A 19,145-nucleotide genomic window follows, 5' to 3' on the forward strand; every position below is an offset into this window, starting at 1 on the left:
CTGAGCAAAGGGCCGCTCTAGAATGCTACCGTGGAACTTAATGCTTGCATTAGTTGCAAAAACCCATTTACTTATTCACTCCTCATGCACGTGGCCAGGCATTGCATCAGGCAGCGAGGCTGCAGAAAACGTTCAGGAGAGCTGACAGTGCAGCACTAGCCTGTGTGTGGGGTCAGCAGTCAGTGATGAAGGGCTGGACGCCTACAACCGGGGGGGGGGGGGCAGAGGGGAGGAGGGCACACGGCCACCAGCGACCCATGCCCAACCTGTAGGCCAGGGAGGGGCCCTGCCTGGGCTGGGGTGCAGGGGGACTGGGCCCAAGACATTGCCCCAAGGGCGCGCATGGGGCAGCAGAGTCTGGGCTCCTGCTCCCCTACCTGCTCCAATGACTCGGAGGCTCTGTTTGGACAAGGAAGTGTCTTGCTGGGAAGGTCTTCCAGGAGCCAAGCTTAGTCACTTGGAATGAAGCAAGGATGGGCCGGCCGACCCTGAGAACACTACCCTCGGAAAGCCAAGGGCATTAAGCCCGAAGACCCTCTCGGGGGGCTGGGGGTCAAGGGGGCACAGAGGGAAGAGGGCAGCAAGTCACACAGGGCCGAGGCCGCTGACGGGGGAGCTGGCTGCAAACAAGGAGTGTGGCAATGTCCTGGGGCAGCCCTGATGGGGGAAGGTCAGGTCCGGCAGGTGTGCTTCGCTGGAAGGTTAGTGACAAGGTTGAGGGAAGGAGAATGGGAACGGCATCTGGGAAAAGGTGGGCCCCGTGGTGGCCAAGTCCACTCTGAAGTGATTCAGAGATTTGTGGAGCTCCCGACGACCCCATGGAGGGAAGGTGCCCGCCAGTCACGCATCGATGCCACTGGGGAGGTGGCCGCAACCACCGGCAGCCGTGACTTGGCGCACAACACCCGAGGCAAAGGGTCAGGACCCCGTCCTGAGTGGTCCTCCGTCCTGGCGCTCCTTTATGGGTTCGGGGCACACGCCTGGCGGTTCCTCCGCACAGGCAGACAGCGTGTTCATGGCCCACGGCCCTGAGTCGCGGACCCTCGGCCCAGGAAGAGCGGAGGCTCTGTGGGAGAGGCCTGGGAAAACTGCGAGGCCCTGGGCGGGTCAGCACTTCGCTGCTCTGGGGAGGGCTCTGCGGCCGGAACAGGCCCACGGGAAGGGCAAACGACACCCAAAAGAACAAACCGTGTGTGAGAGGGAACGGGACTGTCACGTGTTGAGTTAGTGGTTCAGGCCCCACATCGTCGTCCGGCGTAGTAGCCGAGATTTTCTGGCACAAGGGGGAGTCTCCCTTCCCAGCCTGACGGGCGCTGTGAGCTCCCACCTGAGGCCCCAGCAAAAGCCAAACCTCCAGGGTCCCTTGGGAGCCGCGCTGGCGCTGGCTGACAGATCCAGTGCCCAGAGCTCTGGGTCCTGGCGGGGCTTCACGGCCTCACACCTCCCACCCATCCCTCCCGTGACGGACCAGAGACGTGTGATCACTCGCTGAAAGATCTCTGCCCTCCTGGAAGGCAGCCACCATTGTGTCCCTTACGATCAGTGTCGAGTGGGCCATCTTCTCCTTGGCTGGAGGAAGACGAGAGCCAAAGTTAGGCAACTGGCAACAGGTGGCCAGCCTGCTCCCCGAGGTGGGGCGGAGCCACGGGCGGCTCCGACCCACACCTTCACCCCCACCTGCCTGAAGAACCAGCCTGGGTGCTGGGCCCTCCAGCCTGGAGCCCAGGGTCTGGCTGCGAGGATGCCCTTCTGCGCTGAGGGCCCGGCCCCACCGCTCGCCAGGCATCTCCCCTGCTTCCAAGGAGACACGCGAAGGCCACCACCAGCCGTCCCCGCAGCCAGCTGAGGTGGGAAATTGGTGGCACGGTCCCACCCCTGGTGGACCTGGTCCGTACAGATTGCGGAGAAACGTAAGCCAGGTGTAGGCTGGTCTTCACCGTTCACGGAACTACATGTCACTAAGCCAAACTAGTTTTTTGAGTAAAGGCTGATGCAGGAACTGCTTGTTCCCGAGAATCCTGCCGGGGGCTGACGGTGCGGGGGGCGGGGCTCCCGGGGGGCCATCGGCCCTCACACAGGTATCATCCTCATTTTGCGACCGAGGAAGCAAACAAATTTGGTCTACGACATTTCAATTTGGACCCCTCTCCCCAATTAGTGTGACACCTGAAGTTTTCAAAGACAGGATCGGGTCCATACCTCCGAGGTCGCAGGGCCCCGGATGGGGGGTGCCTGTGAACTCCGTGAGCTTTCTCTGCAACGTGTCCCCGGGGTCTGGACACACGTCCAACCCAGCGGTTTTAGGAGTTGGCTCAGAAGCGCAGCCAACCGTCCCGGGGCCTCCTAGGAAGAGCAGGCACCCGGGGCCCAGTTTGCCAACAAGACAGGCAGGCGGACACGGGGATGCCCAGTCCCTGTGACTGGGAGGACAAGGGCAGCTTTGTAGAAGTGTCAGCTGCAGCCCCAGCTCCAGGGCCCGGGGCAGGGACCCCGCCCGGCCAGCTCGCCCCTGTTCGGTGGCACCTGGAGGACACCGTGTCACCTTGAGACATCTCAGAGAGCAACAAGGAAGGAAAACAGGACCTTGGTACCTGTGTATCTGCGGCAGGTTAGCTCACTTCCCTTCCCCACCATCCGTCTACCTCCCAGGGCTGCTGGCACCATTGTGGGATGGTCACTGCCTGGGTTGCGTGGGCATGGCTCCTGCAGCCACTGGGAACAGCAAGGTGTTGAAACCGGTCATCACGATCATTCCAAACCATAGCAGTTACTGTGTGTGGCCCAAACTCTCCTATGAGCTATTTTTTTTTATTTTTTAGAAAACTATGGTAAAAACACATAACATAAAACTCACCCCGCTACCCATTTCTAAGTGTCCAGTTCTGTGGTGGTGTGTATGTTCTCATTGTCCTGTAGCCAATCCCTGGAATAGGTTCGCCCTACAACACGGACAGTCAACACCCGAGGCACGACTCCCTGTGTGCCCCTCACCACCCAGCACCCACTGCTCTGCTTGCTTCCTGTGAATCTGTGACTGGGGTGTTTCCTCTTTAAAACAAGCACAGCTTGGGGATCTCCGGGTGGCTCAGCGGTTTAGCACCTGCCTTCAGCCCAGGGTGTGATCCTGGAGACCCAGGATCGAGTCCCATGTCAGGCTCCCTGCATGGAGCCTGCTTCTCCCTCTGCCTGTGTCTCTGCCTCTCTCTGTGTGTCTCTCATGAATAAATAAATAAAATCTTTAAAAAACAAAACAGAAAAACAAGCACAACTTGGGGCACCTGGATGGCTCAGTGGTTGAGCATTTGCCTTTGGCTCAGGTCATGATTTCAGGGGATCGAGTCCTGTGTCGGGCTCCCTGCTCAGTGGAGAGTTTCCCTCCCCCCCTGCTCATCCCTCTGCTTATGCTTTCTTTCTCTCTCTGTATCAAATAAATAGATAAAATCTAAAACTAAAACTAAAACAAGCACGACTCTCAAGTGCACATCCATGCCCACAAGAAAGGCTCTGTAGGAGCTGGGTTTTCTTTTCTTTTCTTTTTTCTTTTTTTCAGCATTCAAAATCTTTTTAATAACAAGGCAGGATCTGGGGTTAGTTTTTGTAGCCTCGGCTGGCCCTGCGGCCTCTGGCACGCTCTAACTTCCGGCCCTTGGATCTCACGTAGGGTTTGGTGTGGCTGTGTGGGGTTCTGGGGCCTTGCCAAAGTGTCTGTACACCTCTCGGCCCTTGCGTGGACCAGAGAGTAAGACGGTGCCACAGCCCTTGGGGGAGTCCAGGGCCAACTGGTCGAAGGTGAGGATCTTGCCTCCAGCTTTGAGGATGCGGCTCCGGGCACGGCTACTCACGCACAGTGCACACACCTTCAGCTTGGGCACCTCCTGGACACGCACATCATCCGTTATGGTCCCTACAACCACAGCTGTTTTGTTTTCCCGGCCAGGCTGTTTCATCTTCCGGATCATCCGGGAAAGGGACAGAGGTGGCCGGTTGGTGCGACTCATGAACAACCGCTTCAACACAACCTGGTTAAAGGTAGAGTTGGTTGGTCTGGCCAGACACCTGTACAGCTTGTCCAACAGTCTCAGGTAGATGTCCTGGCCCTTGGGCTCCTTGCGCCGAACCTTTCGGTCCTTGTTGTGGCGGATGTCGACTCCCGTGATGGCGCCTCCTGCTCAGCCAGGTCCGGAAAGAGCCAGGAGCTGGTTTTGAGGGGAGTAGCCAGGCACTGGTCAGAGGGGAGCCACCCCAACCTGGGCCAGACATTCCAGCAGCTGCATCTGGGAGACGGTGGGGACAGGCCCACAGTCCCCGGAAGGGGCTCGTCTCCAGGCGCACGCTGCCAGCCTGCTCCGCCCACCACCGGCTCCCGGGCCCAGGCTGTGCCTCCCTCCCTGGCCACCGCCCAGAGATCTCAGAGCGAGATCCCGGCAATTCCCAGGTTTCCGAGCTCCCTGGTTTGGACAGACACCTGTCCTCGTCTGGAAGGGCCCCCGAGGCGGGGTTTTCCAGCCTCTGCTTGTCGGGAACATGCTGAGTGCAGACGTGCCTCGGGCTGAGGGCGGGGCGGGCAGTGGGACGGGAGGACTGGCCACCCTCACGTCCTTGCCTGGGCGTCCCTCACACGCGTGTGGGCGAGCAGGTGCACACACTCGCACGCACACGCTCACACCTGCGTGTGCACGCTCGCACCCGCACACACGCACGTGGCATGTTGAGGCCCCTGCGCGGCCTCCCGATCTGCGGCCCGGAGACCAGGCCCCTTCCGTCCCGGCCCGCGGGGCTCGCGGGACCCGCTCTTCCCCGACGCCGTTCCTCACCCGCTGCCTGGCGTGGGTGGGCTTCCTCCTAAAGCCGACCTGACGCGAGAATGTGGGTCCACACAGCTTGGCTGGCGGGTGACCCCGGGCCACGGCGTCAGGGATGGACAGGCCTGGCCCTGGAGCCTGTGCGGCCTGCGGGCTCTGTGTTCACAACAGGCGTGGGCGGAGGGAGCCAGGTGGCCCCTGTCCCTCGCGGTCGGCGGTGTCTCCCGGGGACACTGCCCGTGTGCTGCAGGTCAGGGGACAGGGAAGCCGCTCGCAGACATGGCCCCATCTGAGGCCAGTGTGTCCCCAGGCCTCTGAACGGGCCTCCCTTGCCACAGGGTCACAGGGATGTGAGGCCTCGGCACGAGGTCAGCCTGGAGAGGGAGGAGTCCCACAGCCACGTGGCCCGGGTCCCTGTCAGGCCGCCACCCCTGGGAGATGAACACATCTGTTTTCCTGGGGTCACACGTGGTTTTCCAAGAGTGCCCACAAACACGGGTCTGATTTCTCCTGACGTGCACACGTCTCTGAGGCCGCCCTGCTCCGCCACCCGCTCTGCCAGTGACCAGGCCCTGGTGCCCCCAGCCGGGCCTCAGGAGCCCGCCGGGCCGACCTCTGCTCCCCAGCTGGGGGTGGGGCACCAGGGGGCCTCGGGCACCAGGGGGCCTCGGGCCCACGCGGGTTCCCAGGGGCTGGCCGGCAGCCCTCACTCGGCCCACCTTCCACTCTCAGCCCCACTTGCCCCCAAATCATTCCAGGTCAGGGACAAATGTGTATGTCCTCCAGGGCTGGGGGTGGACACCCTGGGGGTGGGCGCCAGAGTTTCTCCTTTCCACGCACATGGAGAAGGAGCCATGGGGCCTGCGGCATGAAGCTGGGACCTGGTCTCCACTTCCTGGGCCCAGCAAGGTGACAAGTGGCCTCTGTTGTTCAAGCCACCAGTGTGTGTCTCCGTTGTGATCGGAGTTGACGGAGATGATGACAGCATGCAGCGTGTGTGGGAAAGTTCTGGGTGTTTTCACCAACGGCAAAGGAGATGGTTTATTTTTTTTCCCATTTTTAAAAAAGATTTTATGTATTCATTTGACAGATAGAGAGCGCACAAGTAGAGGGAGGGGCAGAGGGAGGGGGAAAAGTGGACTCCCCACTGAGCAGGGAGCCTGACGTAGGTCCCAGGGTCCTGGGATCACCACCTGATCCAAAGGAAGATGCTCAACCACTGAGTCACCCAGGTGTCCCAAGGAAGATGATTTAAAAAACAAAACAGACAAAAACAAAAAACAAAAAAACAAAACTCAATGCAAGTCAGTGACCTGCTCCATGTGCTCCTGGCCCCTCAGCACGTCACCCAGCGTCCAGAGGTCAGGCTGGGTCAGGTCATCCCCAACAGTTGGGATGGTGGGAGAAGGCCAGGCTGGCCCACGGAGCTGAGGATGACCTTCTGGCGAGTGTCCTGCCAGCAGGTGCCTCCAGGGAAAGGACAAGGCACAGGATTTGTCCCCTGAGTCCCCTCTGCTTCTTGGGGTACCTGTAGGAAGGGAGAGAGGTGGCTGGGCAGGGCAGGGGCATGACACCCACCTCACAGAGATGTGACGCTAACCTCTGATCGGGGACAGAGCCACCCAACCCATCTGACCAGAGGAAAATCTGCAGACAAAAGTTCAAAAAAATGTTAACAGTAGCAGTCTTGGGGAGGTGGGATGATGGATGGCCTGCATACCCTCTGCCACCTTCCTCTCAACTTCTGGCAATTCATGTAGCAACAGAAACATAAAGGCACAGAGTCGTCTGCAGGTGTGACAGGTGCTGGACTGCGCCCAAGCCGGTCAGTCAACTCAGGCTCTGGACGTCCCCGTCATGGAGCGGCCCCACAGCCAGGACTCCTGAGGCCGTGATACACTCTCCTTGGGTGAGTCACTACCCTGCCTTGTGACCACACTTGGGGCATTCTTTAAGCTCTAGACCTTTAAACTTTCCATAATTGTGCTTTGTTTCCTTAGAGAAAGAGATTTTCAGCGGGTGACACTGGCCTGGCTGCGCGGATGGCTGTGGCAAGTTCCTTGCACTCTCTGGGGTCACTTTCCTTATCTGCTGACCCAGGACAACAGTGATACCTGCCGCCCAGGGGTCCGGGGACAACTGAATGGGTTAAAACACACAGTGGCCGTCTCCGAGGAGTGTGTGTGACAGGTGCGACAGGGGTGCCTGCCCTGCAGAGGCCTGTGGTGACGTGGGCAGGACGGATGGACGCACACACACAGGACCACCGACTTGGCCGGTGATGAAGAGGCTGGTGGGACGCAGGAAGAAGGTGCAGCATTTCCTCGGACAGGCGGGTCTGCGGACCCTGCCCCCCACCCCTTCCCCCACCCCAGGAGAGGCCACCTGGCGGCGCGGGGCTGGGGTTTTGCTCTGAGCAGTGCGTCAGCCACCAGCGCCCAGCCTGGCTCCCGGCTCCCAGTCAATAAATATTTGTTGAGCAAATTAGTGAAATCTCTCCTTCGGGTTGTGCTTCGGCCCTTGGGTGGCGCCGGGTGGCCTGGCCGTCGCTGCCTCTGCCGTGCCCTGGACCCCACTAGGAATCCCCAGGCCTCCCCGGGGCGAACTTGGCTGGTTTGTCCTGGGAACGGTGACAGGCCCACATGTGGGGGGGGCCTCCGGGAGGAGGCCTGACGGGTCCCGACATGCCTCCTTCCCGGAGCTCCGCGCCCCCAGCCCAGGCCCCCGCTCGGCCCGCCCGGCCCCTCTGCCCTAGACCGAGGCCCCGGCGGCCCCGGGCGCAGAGCTCGCAGGCCGGGCCATCACGCCGCAGGGAGGAGGCGCAGAGGCGAGGCGGCCTCTCCTCCTGCGCTGCTCTGACACACTCTCCCCGACGGCGCAGCAGGCGGCGCGTGTCCTCCCACGCGGTCCCCCGGGCAGGCACATCTGCTGGTCCAGCGCCGCCCACCCGCCTCCCGCTTTCCTCCAGCGAGGCGTTCCCTGCGGAGCCGGCCGGGACGCAGAGCCTGAGAGTCCCTGTCCCTCGGCCCACTCGGTCGGGCCCCCAAGCAACCCCAGATCTCTCCACAGGTTTTCGTTGTGAAATGTCACGGTGCTGGAAGGCACGTACAAGGTCCACATACGGCTTAGAGAATCGGAGCAGAAACAGGGTGGGGGGGGCACGGCCCGCCCGTCCCGGGTGCGGTCTGCACGGCCTCGGACGCTCGCGCTCGCCTGGCGCAGTGCCCGTGCTTATCAACAGTACCGGCCTTACAGTTCAAAGACGGCAGATCTCATGTCAAGGGTTCTTATCACGAATAAGAAAATTAAGAGGGCAGGAGATGATGACAGGTTTATGGCACAGACTGTCGTAATGGTTTCATAGGTGGGTAGTTATCTCCAACCTCATCAAGCCCCTTTCTGTGTGTGTGTCTTCACCTGAATAAACTGGATAAAAGAAGACGGAAGAAAAACACACAGCGCAGAGGACCCCGGGCAGTGCCCCTGACATACGCCATCCCCCCCGCCCCCACCGACGGGACCACTATCCTGACTTTTGTGCATCTTTCTTTTTCCGAAGTTCTTCATGAAAGGGTTTTATTGAGATTTTTGAGGAAAGCAGAAATCAAACTCATTTTGAGAGGAAAGAGCACCGTATCTTCTAAATCACTGTAAATGTATCTGATTTATTCACTCAGGATATTTCTTCACACCGGTGTCAAGAAAAATTCTTAAAAAAAAAAAGATTTATTTGAGAGAGTGTGTGAGCGAGCAGGAGGGGCAGAGGAGAGGGAAAGAATCTCCAGCAGACTCTCCACGGAGCGTGAAGCCCGACGCGGAACTTGATCCCAGGACCCTGAGATCACAACCTGAGCCGAAACCAAGAACTCAACTAACTGAGCCACCAAGGCACCCCCAAAATTTTCATTAGAAAACTTCTTTTTAATTGACGCATAGTCAACATACACTGTTAGGCTCATTTCAGGCCCGTGATTCTGCGCATTAACCCTGCTCACCCTCACCCACTGTACAGTGTTGGTCCTCAAGCTGTGCATCACGTCGGGACTGGTTTATCTTAGAACTGGGAGTTTGTGCTCTCGACGCCTTTCACCCATTTCACCCACTCCCGCCCCCTCTGGCAACCACCTGTTTGTTCTCTGTGTTCAGGAGCCTGTGTCTGTTTTTCAGATTCCCCCTACAAATGGAATCATGTGGCAGCTGCCTTTGCACCCATGTGTACATCTGTAAAAAACTCATAGTTTTGCCTCAAAAAGCTGAGCAAGTGCAAACCTCTGTTTGTAGGGCAAGGGCATTACATTTATGGCCCTCCCCAGAAGCAGGGTGAGCAGAGCTGGCTTCAGCCTCCTTGGGGAGCCCCAGCGCCCCCCAGACGCACACAGTGGGGAGCAGTATGAACAAGGTGCTACCGTCCGGCAGCCACATGCTCAGAAGGGAGGGGGCTGCTATGGCCGTCCTGCCTCCAGACCTGCGCTGGCTGCCAGAGGCAGAGATCCCTGTGCTCCGTGCATGGGAACGAGGGGCTCACTTCTGCAGGGAACACACAGAAGACTAGAGAAATGGGTATCCTGTCTTCCTGTTCAAAACACTGTAGGAGGCCGTCGTGTGCTCTGTGGCTATAACCTGTGACGGGGTCTGTGTTCCAAGCCTCTCTGCAGGCTGGCCAGTGGTCTCCCCCCGGGTGGGGCCCCTCTGTCCCCCACATTCTGTTTCTTGCTTTTCTCCCTCTTCTTGGTGGAGCACATCCTGATAGTTTTCTGAAGGGTGGAGGGGACGGAAGGAGACAACGCTGCCTGAGGGTGCTCACCTGGGGCTCCAGGTGCCCCAGACCCACCACACCTCCCCGGGGGCTATTGGAAGAGGGCCCACTGCTGGGCTCGGGGTTGCAGAAGACTCAGAACTCAGGTTAGTGCTGGCCTGCCCATGGAAAACCTGCAGGGAGAGGTAAATGGCAACCCCAGGCCCTTTGCACAAGCATAGGTGGGGGGGTGCATCCAATGCAGGTGCAGCCAGACATGAGATGAGGCCTAGGTGCCCTCCACAGGGTGCTATGGCCTTAGAGGGTATGTGAGCTATTTCTGGGTGCTGAGGAGGTGGTGCAGGAGAGACCCCAGCTCTGCTCCCCTCTCCGGGGCTGAGGGACACGGCACTCAGGCTGCTCTGTGACCTGGAGGGGAGGCATGGAGCCAGTATGTGTCCATTCTGTCCTCACCACTGCCTATGCGCTGCTGGGGGGAAACCAAGGCAAAAGCCCCATCTCAAGGGTGGTGAGCCTTTGTGGTTGCAGGAGAAGCAGGCTAGCCTGGAGCCACACTCAGGCCCCACCCCACACCCCCGCCACTATTATGTATTCCGGGGCTCCCCACCTGTAAGCTGCAAGGGTGGGGCTTTCGGGGCTTTCCTCGGGATCGCCTGGGGATTCTGATCCAACCCGTCCGCGGCGAGGCCCAAGTGGCATGTTTTTGAAAAACATGAGGTGATGCTTGTGTCATCCAGAGTTGAGAAACGCTGACAGATGATTCAAAGGTTTTTTGTGGGCATTACAACGCACATCCTGGGGACAGCCAAGCTGTAGGTGACATGTTCCAAGAGGAAATCCACAGGGCAGCGGCGCTGCGTGCACTCGGACTCCTGGGCGCGGCCTCGTGGGGACGCGACCACTGTCCCGTGGACTCTGGGACACACAAGCCGGCACCGCATCCAGTGATGCTGCAGAGACGTGGGCACGTTCCGTACTGTCCCCAGAGCCAAACATGCGCCCGATTCCTTCGATCTCTTACTGCCGAGGCTGGACAATGGAGCGGCTGTTTCTTCTCCTCCACTTTATCCATTTAAAAGTCACTTAGTTGGGCAGCCCGGGTGGCTCAGAGGTTCAGCGCCGCCTTGGGCCCAGGGCGTGATCCTGGAGTCCCGGGATCGAGTCCCGCGTCGGGCTCCCGGCATGGAGCCTGCTTCTCCCTCTGCCTGTGTCTCTGCCTGTCTCTCTCTCTCATGAATTAAATGACTGACTGACTGACTGACTGACTGATACATGGTCTCTGATCGGCCTCCCGGTGGGGGAGGTGGGGGCGGACCGCTGAGGGAGGTCGCGGGCTGGGCTGGGGCGTGGAGCAGGCGGGCGCCCGGGAGCCCGCTGGGACGGGGCGGCGCGTGTCTGTGGCACTCGGCCGGCGCCGCAGTTGGCTCTCGGGTGCTCCGCGGGGGCATTTGGCCGTTTCCCCGACAGGCAGCTGCCCCGCGCTCAACCACATCCCCCGGTCTCGGGCTCCCCTTCGCGGTGGATCTGGCCCCGAGAGCTCCACCGACAGCGGCTCGGAAAGACCCGGCGGCCATTTGAACACTCGACGGTCTCGCACAAATTCAGAGTGAGTGGCCGCTGCCTGAGGTTCCAATAGTGGTGGGACACGTCACCCGTTATTTTAAAGAGATCACGGTTATGAGGAGTCACAGCAGCTGATGGAGGCAGAACCCACTACGGTCTCCCAGGAGCCGCGGCGCTCGGTCCACGCGGACAAAGCCGCAGGATCTAGGCCAACAGGGCTTCGGGCCTCCAGGATCCACCTATTTACGGTGAGCTGCGTGAGAAGCGCAAGTCGCTTAACCTGACAGGGGGCTGACGGGGGGGGTGATGGGAGGGTGGGGGGGGCTGATGGGGGGAGCTGACGGCAGCTGACGGGGGCTGACGCTCCCTAACGAGGGCAAGTGGCCTGGGGCCACCCCCCAGGAGAGGACAGGAGGGAAAGCCGGGACGGTTAAGCATGTGCAGGTAAAGTTATGCTTCTTCATGTGTGCGTGCCTGCTAACATGTTAGTGGTTAGCATGACAATGAGGGGAAAGTGGGTGAGCGGTCAGTGCTGGGGACCTTGGTGGCACAGACGGTTGGGTCCCATCTTTGGTCGTCTCTGTCGTCAACGTCCTCCCTCCACATCCCTGCAAGACAAGCACCTCAATGCAGTCTTAGACCTTCGTTCCTCCTCATGGAGGCAGCCAGGGATCTTGCAGTCAGGGCTGAGGGCGGGTCAGACCCTGCTCTCTCTCCACGTGGTCAACAGTATTTTTTTTTTTTAAAGATTTTATTTATTTATTCATGAGAGACAGAGAGAGAGAAATAGAGAGGCAGAGACACAGGCAGAGGGAGAAGCAGGCTCCAAGCAGGGAGCCCGACGTGGGACACAATCCAGGAACTCCGGGATCACACCCTGAGTCAAAGGCAGACGCTCAACCACTGAGCCATCCAGGCGTCCCTAAAAAAATATTTTGAGAGAGAGAGAGCCTGAGAGTGAGCACATGCGAGCATGGCGGGGGAGGGGCAGAGGGAGAGAATCTCAAGTAGATGCCACCCTGAGAACAAAGCCCTAGTCGGACTCAAACTCATGACCTGAAATCAAGAGTCAGACACTTAGCTGACTGAGCCACCCCAGCGCACCCGTGGATTACATTCTTACAAGCAGCATAAAAATTTCTATAGTGTGAGGTGGAGTGGAAGCTCTGGAAGGAAAAGGAGGCAAGTGCCCTGCATCTGTGGGTCAGATCACACAGCGAGCAGCACAGTAAAGGAGCGATGTCAGCAAACGTAACAGATGCAGCCTTTGAGAACACAGCAGGCACCTGTCAGAGGTGTGCAGGCACGGGAGGGGCTCCCTGTCGGGCAGACCTGGGGCAGTCTGAGGGTCACGGGATGACAGCAATGGGACCACACGCAAACACAGAAACAGCCGGTGTGACGAGGAAGGGGTTCGCACATGGTTTCCAGTACCTCCCACCACAGAGGAGCTGCAGAGGAGCCGCCTGGCAGGACCACTCTCCCACATGATCACAGGGACTGCATAAGGAGCCGGACACATCCCGACTGCATCACTAGATAGGACGCAGGGAGATCACAGCATCACTTGGCTAAACTCCTGCCACAGTTGTGTAGCTGGGGTGGGACCACGAGGACACCGCTGACAAACAAGTAACTGGCCTGGAGGCGGGGAGTGTCAGAAGTCAGGAGAGGGGAACTGCTCCAACTTGAAGAGAACTCATGTGAAGCAGAACCAGACGCAACAGCACATTCCTTGCCCTTCTGTCACAAAGGACAATCCCGGGGCAGTGGGACACGCCTGGCAGGAGCCGGGGGTCGACACGGTGGCCATGTCTCGCTGCTACTTTCTGAGTGTGACGGCTGACTTTGGGGGTCCTGGGGGGCAGGAGACATCACGGTATTTGGGGCTGATGGGGCCTCAGGGTGGCAACTTATCCACAGACAGCTCAAGGGAAAAGTACTTTTACTGTGATTGCAATGCTTCCATAGTGCAGTGGAGACTTTCAAAATAAACATTTTATTTTTTATAAACATATTGGTTATTTCAGAAGTTAAATGTCTTTCTTTTTCTTAAAGAGAAGGGATGGTGTTCCCATGCCTGGCTGGCCAGACAGGAAAGCCTATGGGCTCTGACCAGCTGCATCACTCTGGGAATAACACGCACACACAGGACGGGAGCCCATCTGCGTCATGTCGCCAGTGGGCTTCTTGGCCAGCTGGACACACTGGCCTCCTCTGGGGTCACAGGTGGAGAGACTGCCGCAGAGCTTCATACATCACCTGGTCCTGAGAACAGGGGACAAGACAGCTGATGAGTGAGACATGGTTGCACACGGATTTCCCAGCCCCCAGGACCACATGGTGACCGTGGTCCTCCATCCTCTGACAAATGTTTTAGTGCAGAAATCATTTTTTTTAAAAGATTTTATTTATTTATTCATGAGACACACACACAAACAGAGAGAGAGAGAGAGAGAGAGAGAGAGAGAGAAGCAGGCTCCATGCAGGGAGCCCGACGTGGGACTTGATCCCAGGTCTCCAGAATCAGGCCCTGGGCTGAAGGCGGCGCTAAACCGCTGAGCCACCCGGGCTGCCCACAGAAATCATTCTTATGATTCAGATGCTCAGTCTTTCCCACTTGAGCTTACAGAATCGCCCATCGTCTTCTACTTTGCTGGTTTCAGTTCTCACACCTAAAGCTCTGACTGCCCTAAGGTGTGCCTGGCTCTCGGTTCTGGAGACGGCTTCCCAGCTGACCCCACATCAACCACCATCCTTCTGTCACTGGTGAGGGGGCCATCATTATGTAATGTTTATAGAAATTACATATTAATGGGGCACCTGGGTGGCTCAGTGGGTTCAACATCTGCCTTTGGCTCAGGTCATGGATCCTGGGATTGAGTCCTAAATCAGGTTCTCTGTGCAGAGGGGAGTCTGCTTCTTCCTCTGCCTCTGTACCCTGCCCCCCATTCCATGCTCTCTTTCAAATAAGTAAATAAAATCTAAAAAACAAAAAAATATATGTATCAGGGTCAATTCATGTTCCACTATCACAATGTTTTCTTTAATATTTTTTAAAAAATATTTAATTTATTTATTCATGAGAGGCACAGAGAAAGGAACAAAGACACAGGCAGAGGGAGAAGCAGGCTCCCCGGGGGGAGCCTGATGCAGGACTCAATCCCAGAATTACAACCTGAACCGAAGGCAGATACTCAACCACTGAGCCACCCAGGCGCCCCACAATGTTTTAACTATTGAGGCTTTTGAAAACTGTATCAGTGCTTTTAGGCCCCACCCCCAGCCTGTTCTCTCTATAGTTTTCCTGCTGCTCTAGTTCGCTGGGTTTTCCATATGAACTTTCAGCCGCGCACCCCGTTTTTAGTCCCCAAAATAAAAGAAAGATTAAAAGGCCATAGAGTATAGTCATTTAAATTATTTTGAACAGTGATGTTCCAGACTCCCAGCAGATGTGGAGAAGGCCGTTCAGATGTTCGCAGAAATGTAGCTGTGTGACCAGAAGCAGCCACGATGGGCTCCTCCGCATACAGGAGGTCTGTGCAGAGTTTAGAAGGGACTTTAAGACCATTATCTTTTATTCTGAAGACAATCCTGAGTCAGATAAAGGCAGAACGGATGTTCTCTCTACGGAACTAGTCAGAACCCTGACACAGAGGCCAGGGCAGATTTTCCGTTCACAAAGGAAACCCATTTCCTGGACTGTACTTAATGCTTACCTCCGGTTTGAAAGATGGATTTGAAAAAAAAAAAAATCTATGTAGTACTTGTTTCAGTGATTTTTTCAAGTACCTCTAACAGTTTCAAAGGTGAACATAAAGTAGGTATTAGTGAAATGCTGAATTAACTCTGAAATAGGATAAAAGGGTCCCTCTGTATATCAGTAGCAGTACTCAATAATATATAGTGAAGAGATTTTAGGCATTCTTGATTTATAACCAGGTTAAAGCAATTCTTTTTTTCTTTCTTTCTTTAAAGATTTATTTATTTGAGAGAGAGAGAGAGAGAGAGCGAGCGCACACATGAGCAGGGGAAGGGGCAGAGGCAGAGGGAGAAGCAGACTCCCTGCTGAGCAGGGAGCCCAATGCAGGACTCGATCCCAGGACCCCGAGATCATGACCTGAGTCGAAGGCAGATGCTGAACCCACTGAGCCCCCCAGGTGCCCCCAAACAATTCCTTTTTTATAGTAAAATAACTTTTTAAATTATAAAACAAGATTTATTGTAGAAATAATAAAAAATACAGATCAACAGTAAAAAATTAATCCTCATTTCCAGAGTTAACTATTATCACTATTTTGGTCTCCAGAACTTTTAAATGACTGTTTTTTCAAGATTTATTTTCTTTTAATTTTCACACTTTTAAAGTAATTTCTACAGCCATTGTAGAGTTTGAACCCACAGTCTTGAGATCAAGAGCTGTGTGCACCACTGATTGAGCCAGCTGGGCATCCCTCAGTATTGAATTTTTTTGAATAGGTAAGATATTCACATCGTGTGAAATTCAAAGAGGATAAAAGGCCCCTCAGCCAGCCAGCCTCTCCCTACAAACAGCTGTCGCTATTTCACACATAATTGCTTCTTTAGGGACAGTTAAGGAGCCAAAGAAAGTGCAGCCTTCACCTTGATGTTATGCCTTATTTTTAAGAGATCAAATAAATTAATAATCAGCTTGGTCATCTGCTTTATTTCTTATTTATTCAAAATTCATATTATGCCTATTTCCAAAAGAGAACTTGTAGTTTCTTATTTGCTAAGTTTTTCAGAAATCAAATATTTAAAGTATAAAGATTTAAGGCACCAGAAATATTAAGAAGAATATACTAGTACTGTCTCACTAGGACACGCATGTAGCCTTCCATAGGATGTTCCAAGAGAAGAAGAAATTTCCACCATGTCTGGCATGATAGGTTCAGACAGAATTTTTTTAAAGATTTTATTTTTTATTTATGAGAGACACAGAGAGCGAGAGAGGCAGAGACACAGGCAGAGGGAGAAGCAGGCTCCATGCAGGAAGCCTGATGTGGGACTCTATCCTGGGTCTCCAGGATCACGCCCTGTGCTGAAGGCAGCACTAAACCGCTGAGCCACCTGGGCTGCCCAGGTTTAGATAGGTTTTTAATAAAATCAGTCATCCCTTTTAAGCAAAAGCTACATGTGAATCCTGTACTGACACTGACGGGACTGAGTGACCAGATGAATACATGTTCTACGTACAGGGCCCCATCTCCTGTGATTTTTGAGTCCAGCACCGTGCCTGGCACGTGTACAGCAGGTACTGGATGAACATTTAGAGTTGGATCTTAAGTAACCCATTAAAACACAGCAAGCGGGAAACAGGGGAACTCTGACTTGAGAAGTTTTTCTCTTGTGAATGTCCGTGTAGCGGAAATAATCAGGGAAATGAACCATCTACTCTTGAGTGTGGAGAAGAGAATTGAAGAGCCATTGGCAGTGGGTGTGAAAACCATGCTGCGGGTGAGTGCACAAACAGGAGGGTGGCTCTGGGGTGGCTTTAATAGAGGAGGAAAGAAAACAAATCTGACTGAGTGAGGTTTCCTTCCAGAAGTGGAAAAATGCCAGAGTAAGCAGATCAAAAAGACTATGAGGGGAGATAATAAATATCTGGGAACATTATCTTGAGATCTCAATGCTTGCTAATAGCTAAGCTGGCCTCAGGGCCCTGGAGCGCAGGGAAACCGCATGCTCCTGCACCGGCAGGAGACCTGGAGGGATGACGCAGCCGGGATGCACATCTCCGAATTCTGAGAAGCTGCTGGCGGTGGGCCCAGGCTTATTTGTCGGGCAGACTGCTTGCCTATTAGGGCCTCCTGGGACCAAAGAGGACGTGGCCACTCGCCAGCACTTAGGATGGACAGGGATCTCCAGGTAGAGCCAAAGGGCCTGGCCCCACCAGAGTGGGAGCCAAGGAGGCAGTGAGGACAGAATGGAGAGAGTGTCTGCTCACTGTCCACACCTCCCACCCTCAACCAGTTACCGAGGTTTACTGGGTCAGGGGACAGAGTGGTACACTGAAGCCATGCTGAGTATGTGAGAAATCAGAAAGCCAGCTCTGCAGACGGTGGGACAGGACCTGCATGGCTTTCTTCCATTGCCTTACATGACATCTATCAGTAACTCCGTGTTTACTCACTTCAAAGCGACAGCTGTTTCTGTAAGTTGGTCTGAAAGGCTGAAGTGTGGCAGGTGTTCCTTTCATGCCAAACAAAATCTAATGATTCTCTTGCAGCATGAAAAAAAGACTCAAAACCCCAACCCTGCCACTAACAAGTGAGTCAACTTGAGTACCAGCATCTTAATTACAGGTTTTCTTTTGAGGGCTTTAAGTTGTCACCTTTATAAAACTCCATGGCCCCTTGCCACCAGCCTGGCCAAGCATCCAGTTTCCTAACTGGCCACACTGTTCTAGCACAGGATCCTAACCAGGGCTGGGCCGACCCCAGGCTTCCCCAAGACTCCCTTGCCAGAGTTGGTGGGGAGTTCACTGCTGGGGAGTGGGGGTGGTGGTCTGGGCCTGCAGGTACCCACCTGCCCCCAGGAAATGAGCAATGAGGTTCTGCAGCTAGCTGTGCTCTCGAGATCCTTGTTCTGTGGACCAACCAGCCCTGTTTCCCTGTTCACCTGAGTTGGGGATTGGATATGTCATTTACAACTAAAAGAGCCCCAATATTAAAAGCAGAAAGAAGGGGCACCTGGGTGGCTCTGTTGGTGAAGCATCGGCCTTCAGCTCAGGTCATGATCTCAAGGTCCTGGGACTGAGTCCCTCATCTGGCTCCCTGCTCAGTGGGGAGTCTGCTTCTCCCTTTCTCTCTGCCCCTCCCCCTGTTTGTGCTCTCTCTCTTAAATAAATAAATCAATCCTTAAAAAAATGTTAAAAAAATCCATAAATAACAAAAAGTAAAAATTATTTGGTAATAAATTTGGTGAAAGACGGGTAAGATATTTACACTGAAAACTCACATTACTGAGTCAATCAGGGACTCTAATAAGTGAAATGAATTAAAACATTAATAAATTTATATAAGAGAAATTAAATGAACCTAAATGGATAGATATACAAAGTTCATGAGCTGAAAAACTCACTATTCCTAAGCTCTGCTCTCACAACTGCCTATGGACTCAGATCCCAGCAGGTTTCTCTTGTAGGAATCAATAAAGTGATTATAAACTTTAAAAAAAAAAAATTGGGGAGGGGGGGAAAAAGAGGACAAATTTGGAGAACTTATACTACTCGGAATCCCAAGACTTTGAATCTATAATAATGAAGACAGATGCCAAGACCATCGCAGGAGAATGGAAACAGACTGACACATTTATGACCAAGTGGTTCTCAAACAGAGGGTGCGGTGTAAAAGTCTTTTCAACAGAATTGGAGCAAGGAGGCAGCCTTGGAAACATGTAATCATGATCTCTACTTCCCCCATCAAACTGAAATGTTATTTGGAGATGGATCACAGGCCTACATGTAAAAGCCAAAACTATTACACGTCTAGAAAAAAAGCAAAGGACAGAATCTTTGCGAACTTGAAATGGCCAAGATTTCTTAGGGCAGAATGCACAGGCCTTCGTCTAGATTAAAAGCGGCTGCTCTCTAGACAGTGGCTTTAGACAACAGAAAGGTAAGAAGCAGATTTGGAGAAAATATCTTCCATGTGCCACTTCCTAATCACCTCCATGTGGAGTAAAAGCCCTTACTCCAGAATAAGCTAAGAATTTGTGTAAGAAAAACAACTCAAGTTTTTAAGAGCAAAGCAGGATAGGACACAAGGAACCACATGGCCAACAAGCATGTGAAAACACGTTTGGAGATGCACACACTGCACAGGGCGCTGGTTCACATCCCGTTGGACGCTGGCGTAAAGGACCGTGACACTGGGGGCTCAGCGGCTTCCTACAGAGGAATCTCGAGACCCGGTGGCATCTCCCTGGCTATTTACACACAAGTGAAAGCTTGTGCTCACACATTAACATGCTCAAAGGACCTTTATTCACGAAAGCCACAC

The 19,145-nt window shown here is 54.7% G+C and overlaps 1 protein-coding gene, 1 long non-coding RNA gene and 1 pseudogene across 6 annotated transcripts in view; 1 reads left to right on the forward strand and 2 right to left on the reverse strand.

The window, feature by feature from the left end:
* Positions 1–3,554: 3,554 nt before the first annotated feature.
* Positions 3,555–4,169, reverse strand: LOC144315924 (large ribosomal subunit protein eL18 pseudogene; annotated as a pseudogene).
* A 1,311-nt stretch (positions 4,170–5,480) lies between these two features.
* Positions 5,481–7,289, forward strand: LOC144315176 (uncharacterized). The gene is made up of 2 exons (XR_013380936.1): positions 5,481–6,711; positions 6,803–7,289. It is a non-coding gene; the product is annotated as an uncharacterized LOC144315176 (long non-coding RNA).
* Positions 7,290–13,049: 5,760 nt separating this feature from the next.
* NVL (nuclear VCP like) overlaps positions 13,050–19,145 on the reverse strand; it is a 90,741-nt gene continuing 84,645 nt past the window's right edge. For all 5 annotated transcript variants that reach the window (XR_013381659.1, XR_013381658.1, XM_077901260.1 and 2 more), the window contains one exon: positions 13,050–13,389. Coding sequence is in view for 2 of the 5 variants with exons in the window: in XM_077901260.1 (XP_077757386.1) it covers positions 13,345–13,389 (45 nt within the window). In the remaining 3 variants the exon portion in view is untranslated. The remainder of the gene's footprint in view (positions 13,390–19,145) is intronic.

The sequence above is a fragment of the Canis aureus genome, chromosome 6, assembly GCF_053574225.1.
Source record: "Canis aureus isolate CA01 chromosome 6, VMU_Caureus_v.1.0, whole genome shotgun sequence".
NCBI classification, from domain to species: domain Eukaryota; kingdom Metazoa; phylum Chordata; class Mammalia; order Carnivora; family Canidae; genus Canis; species Canis aureus.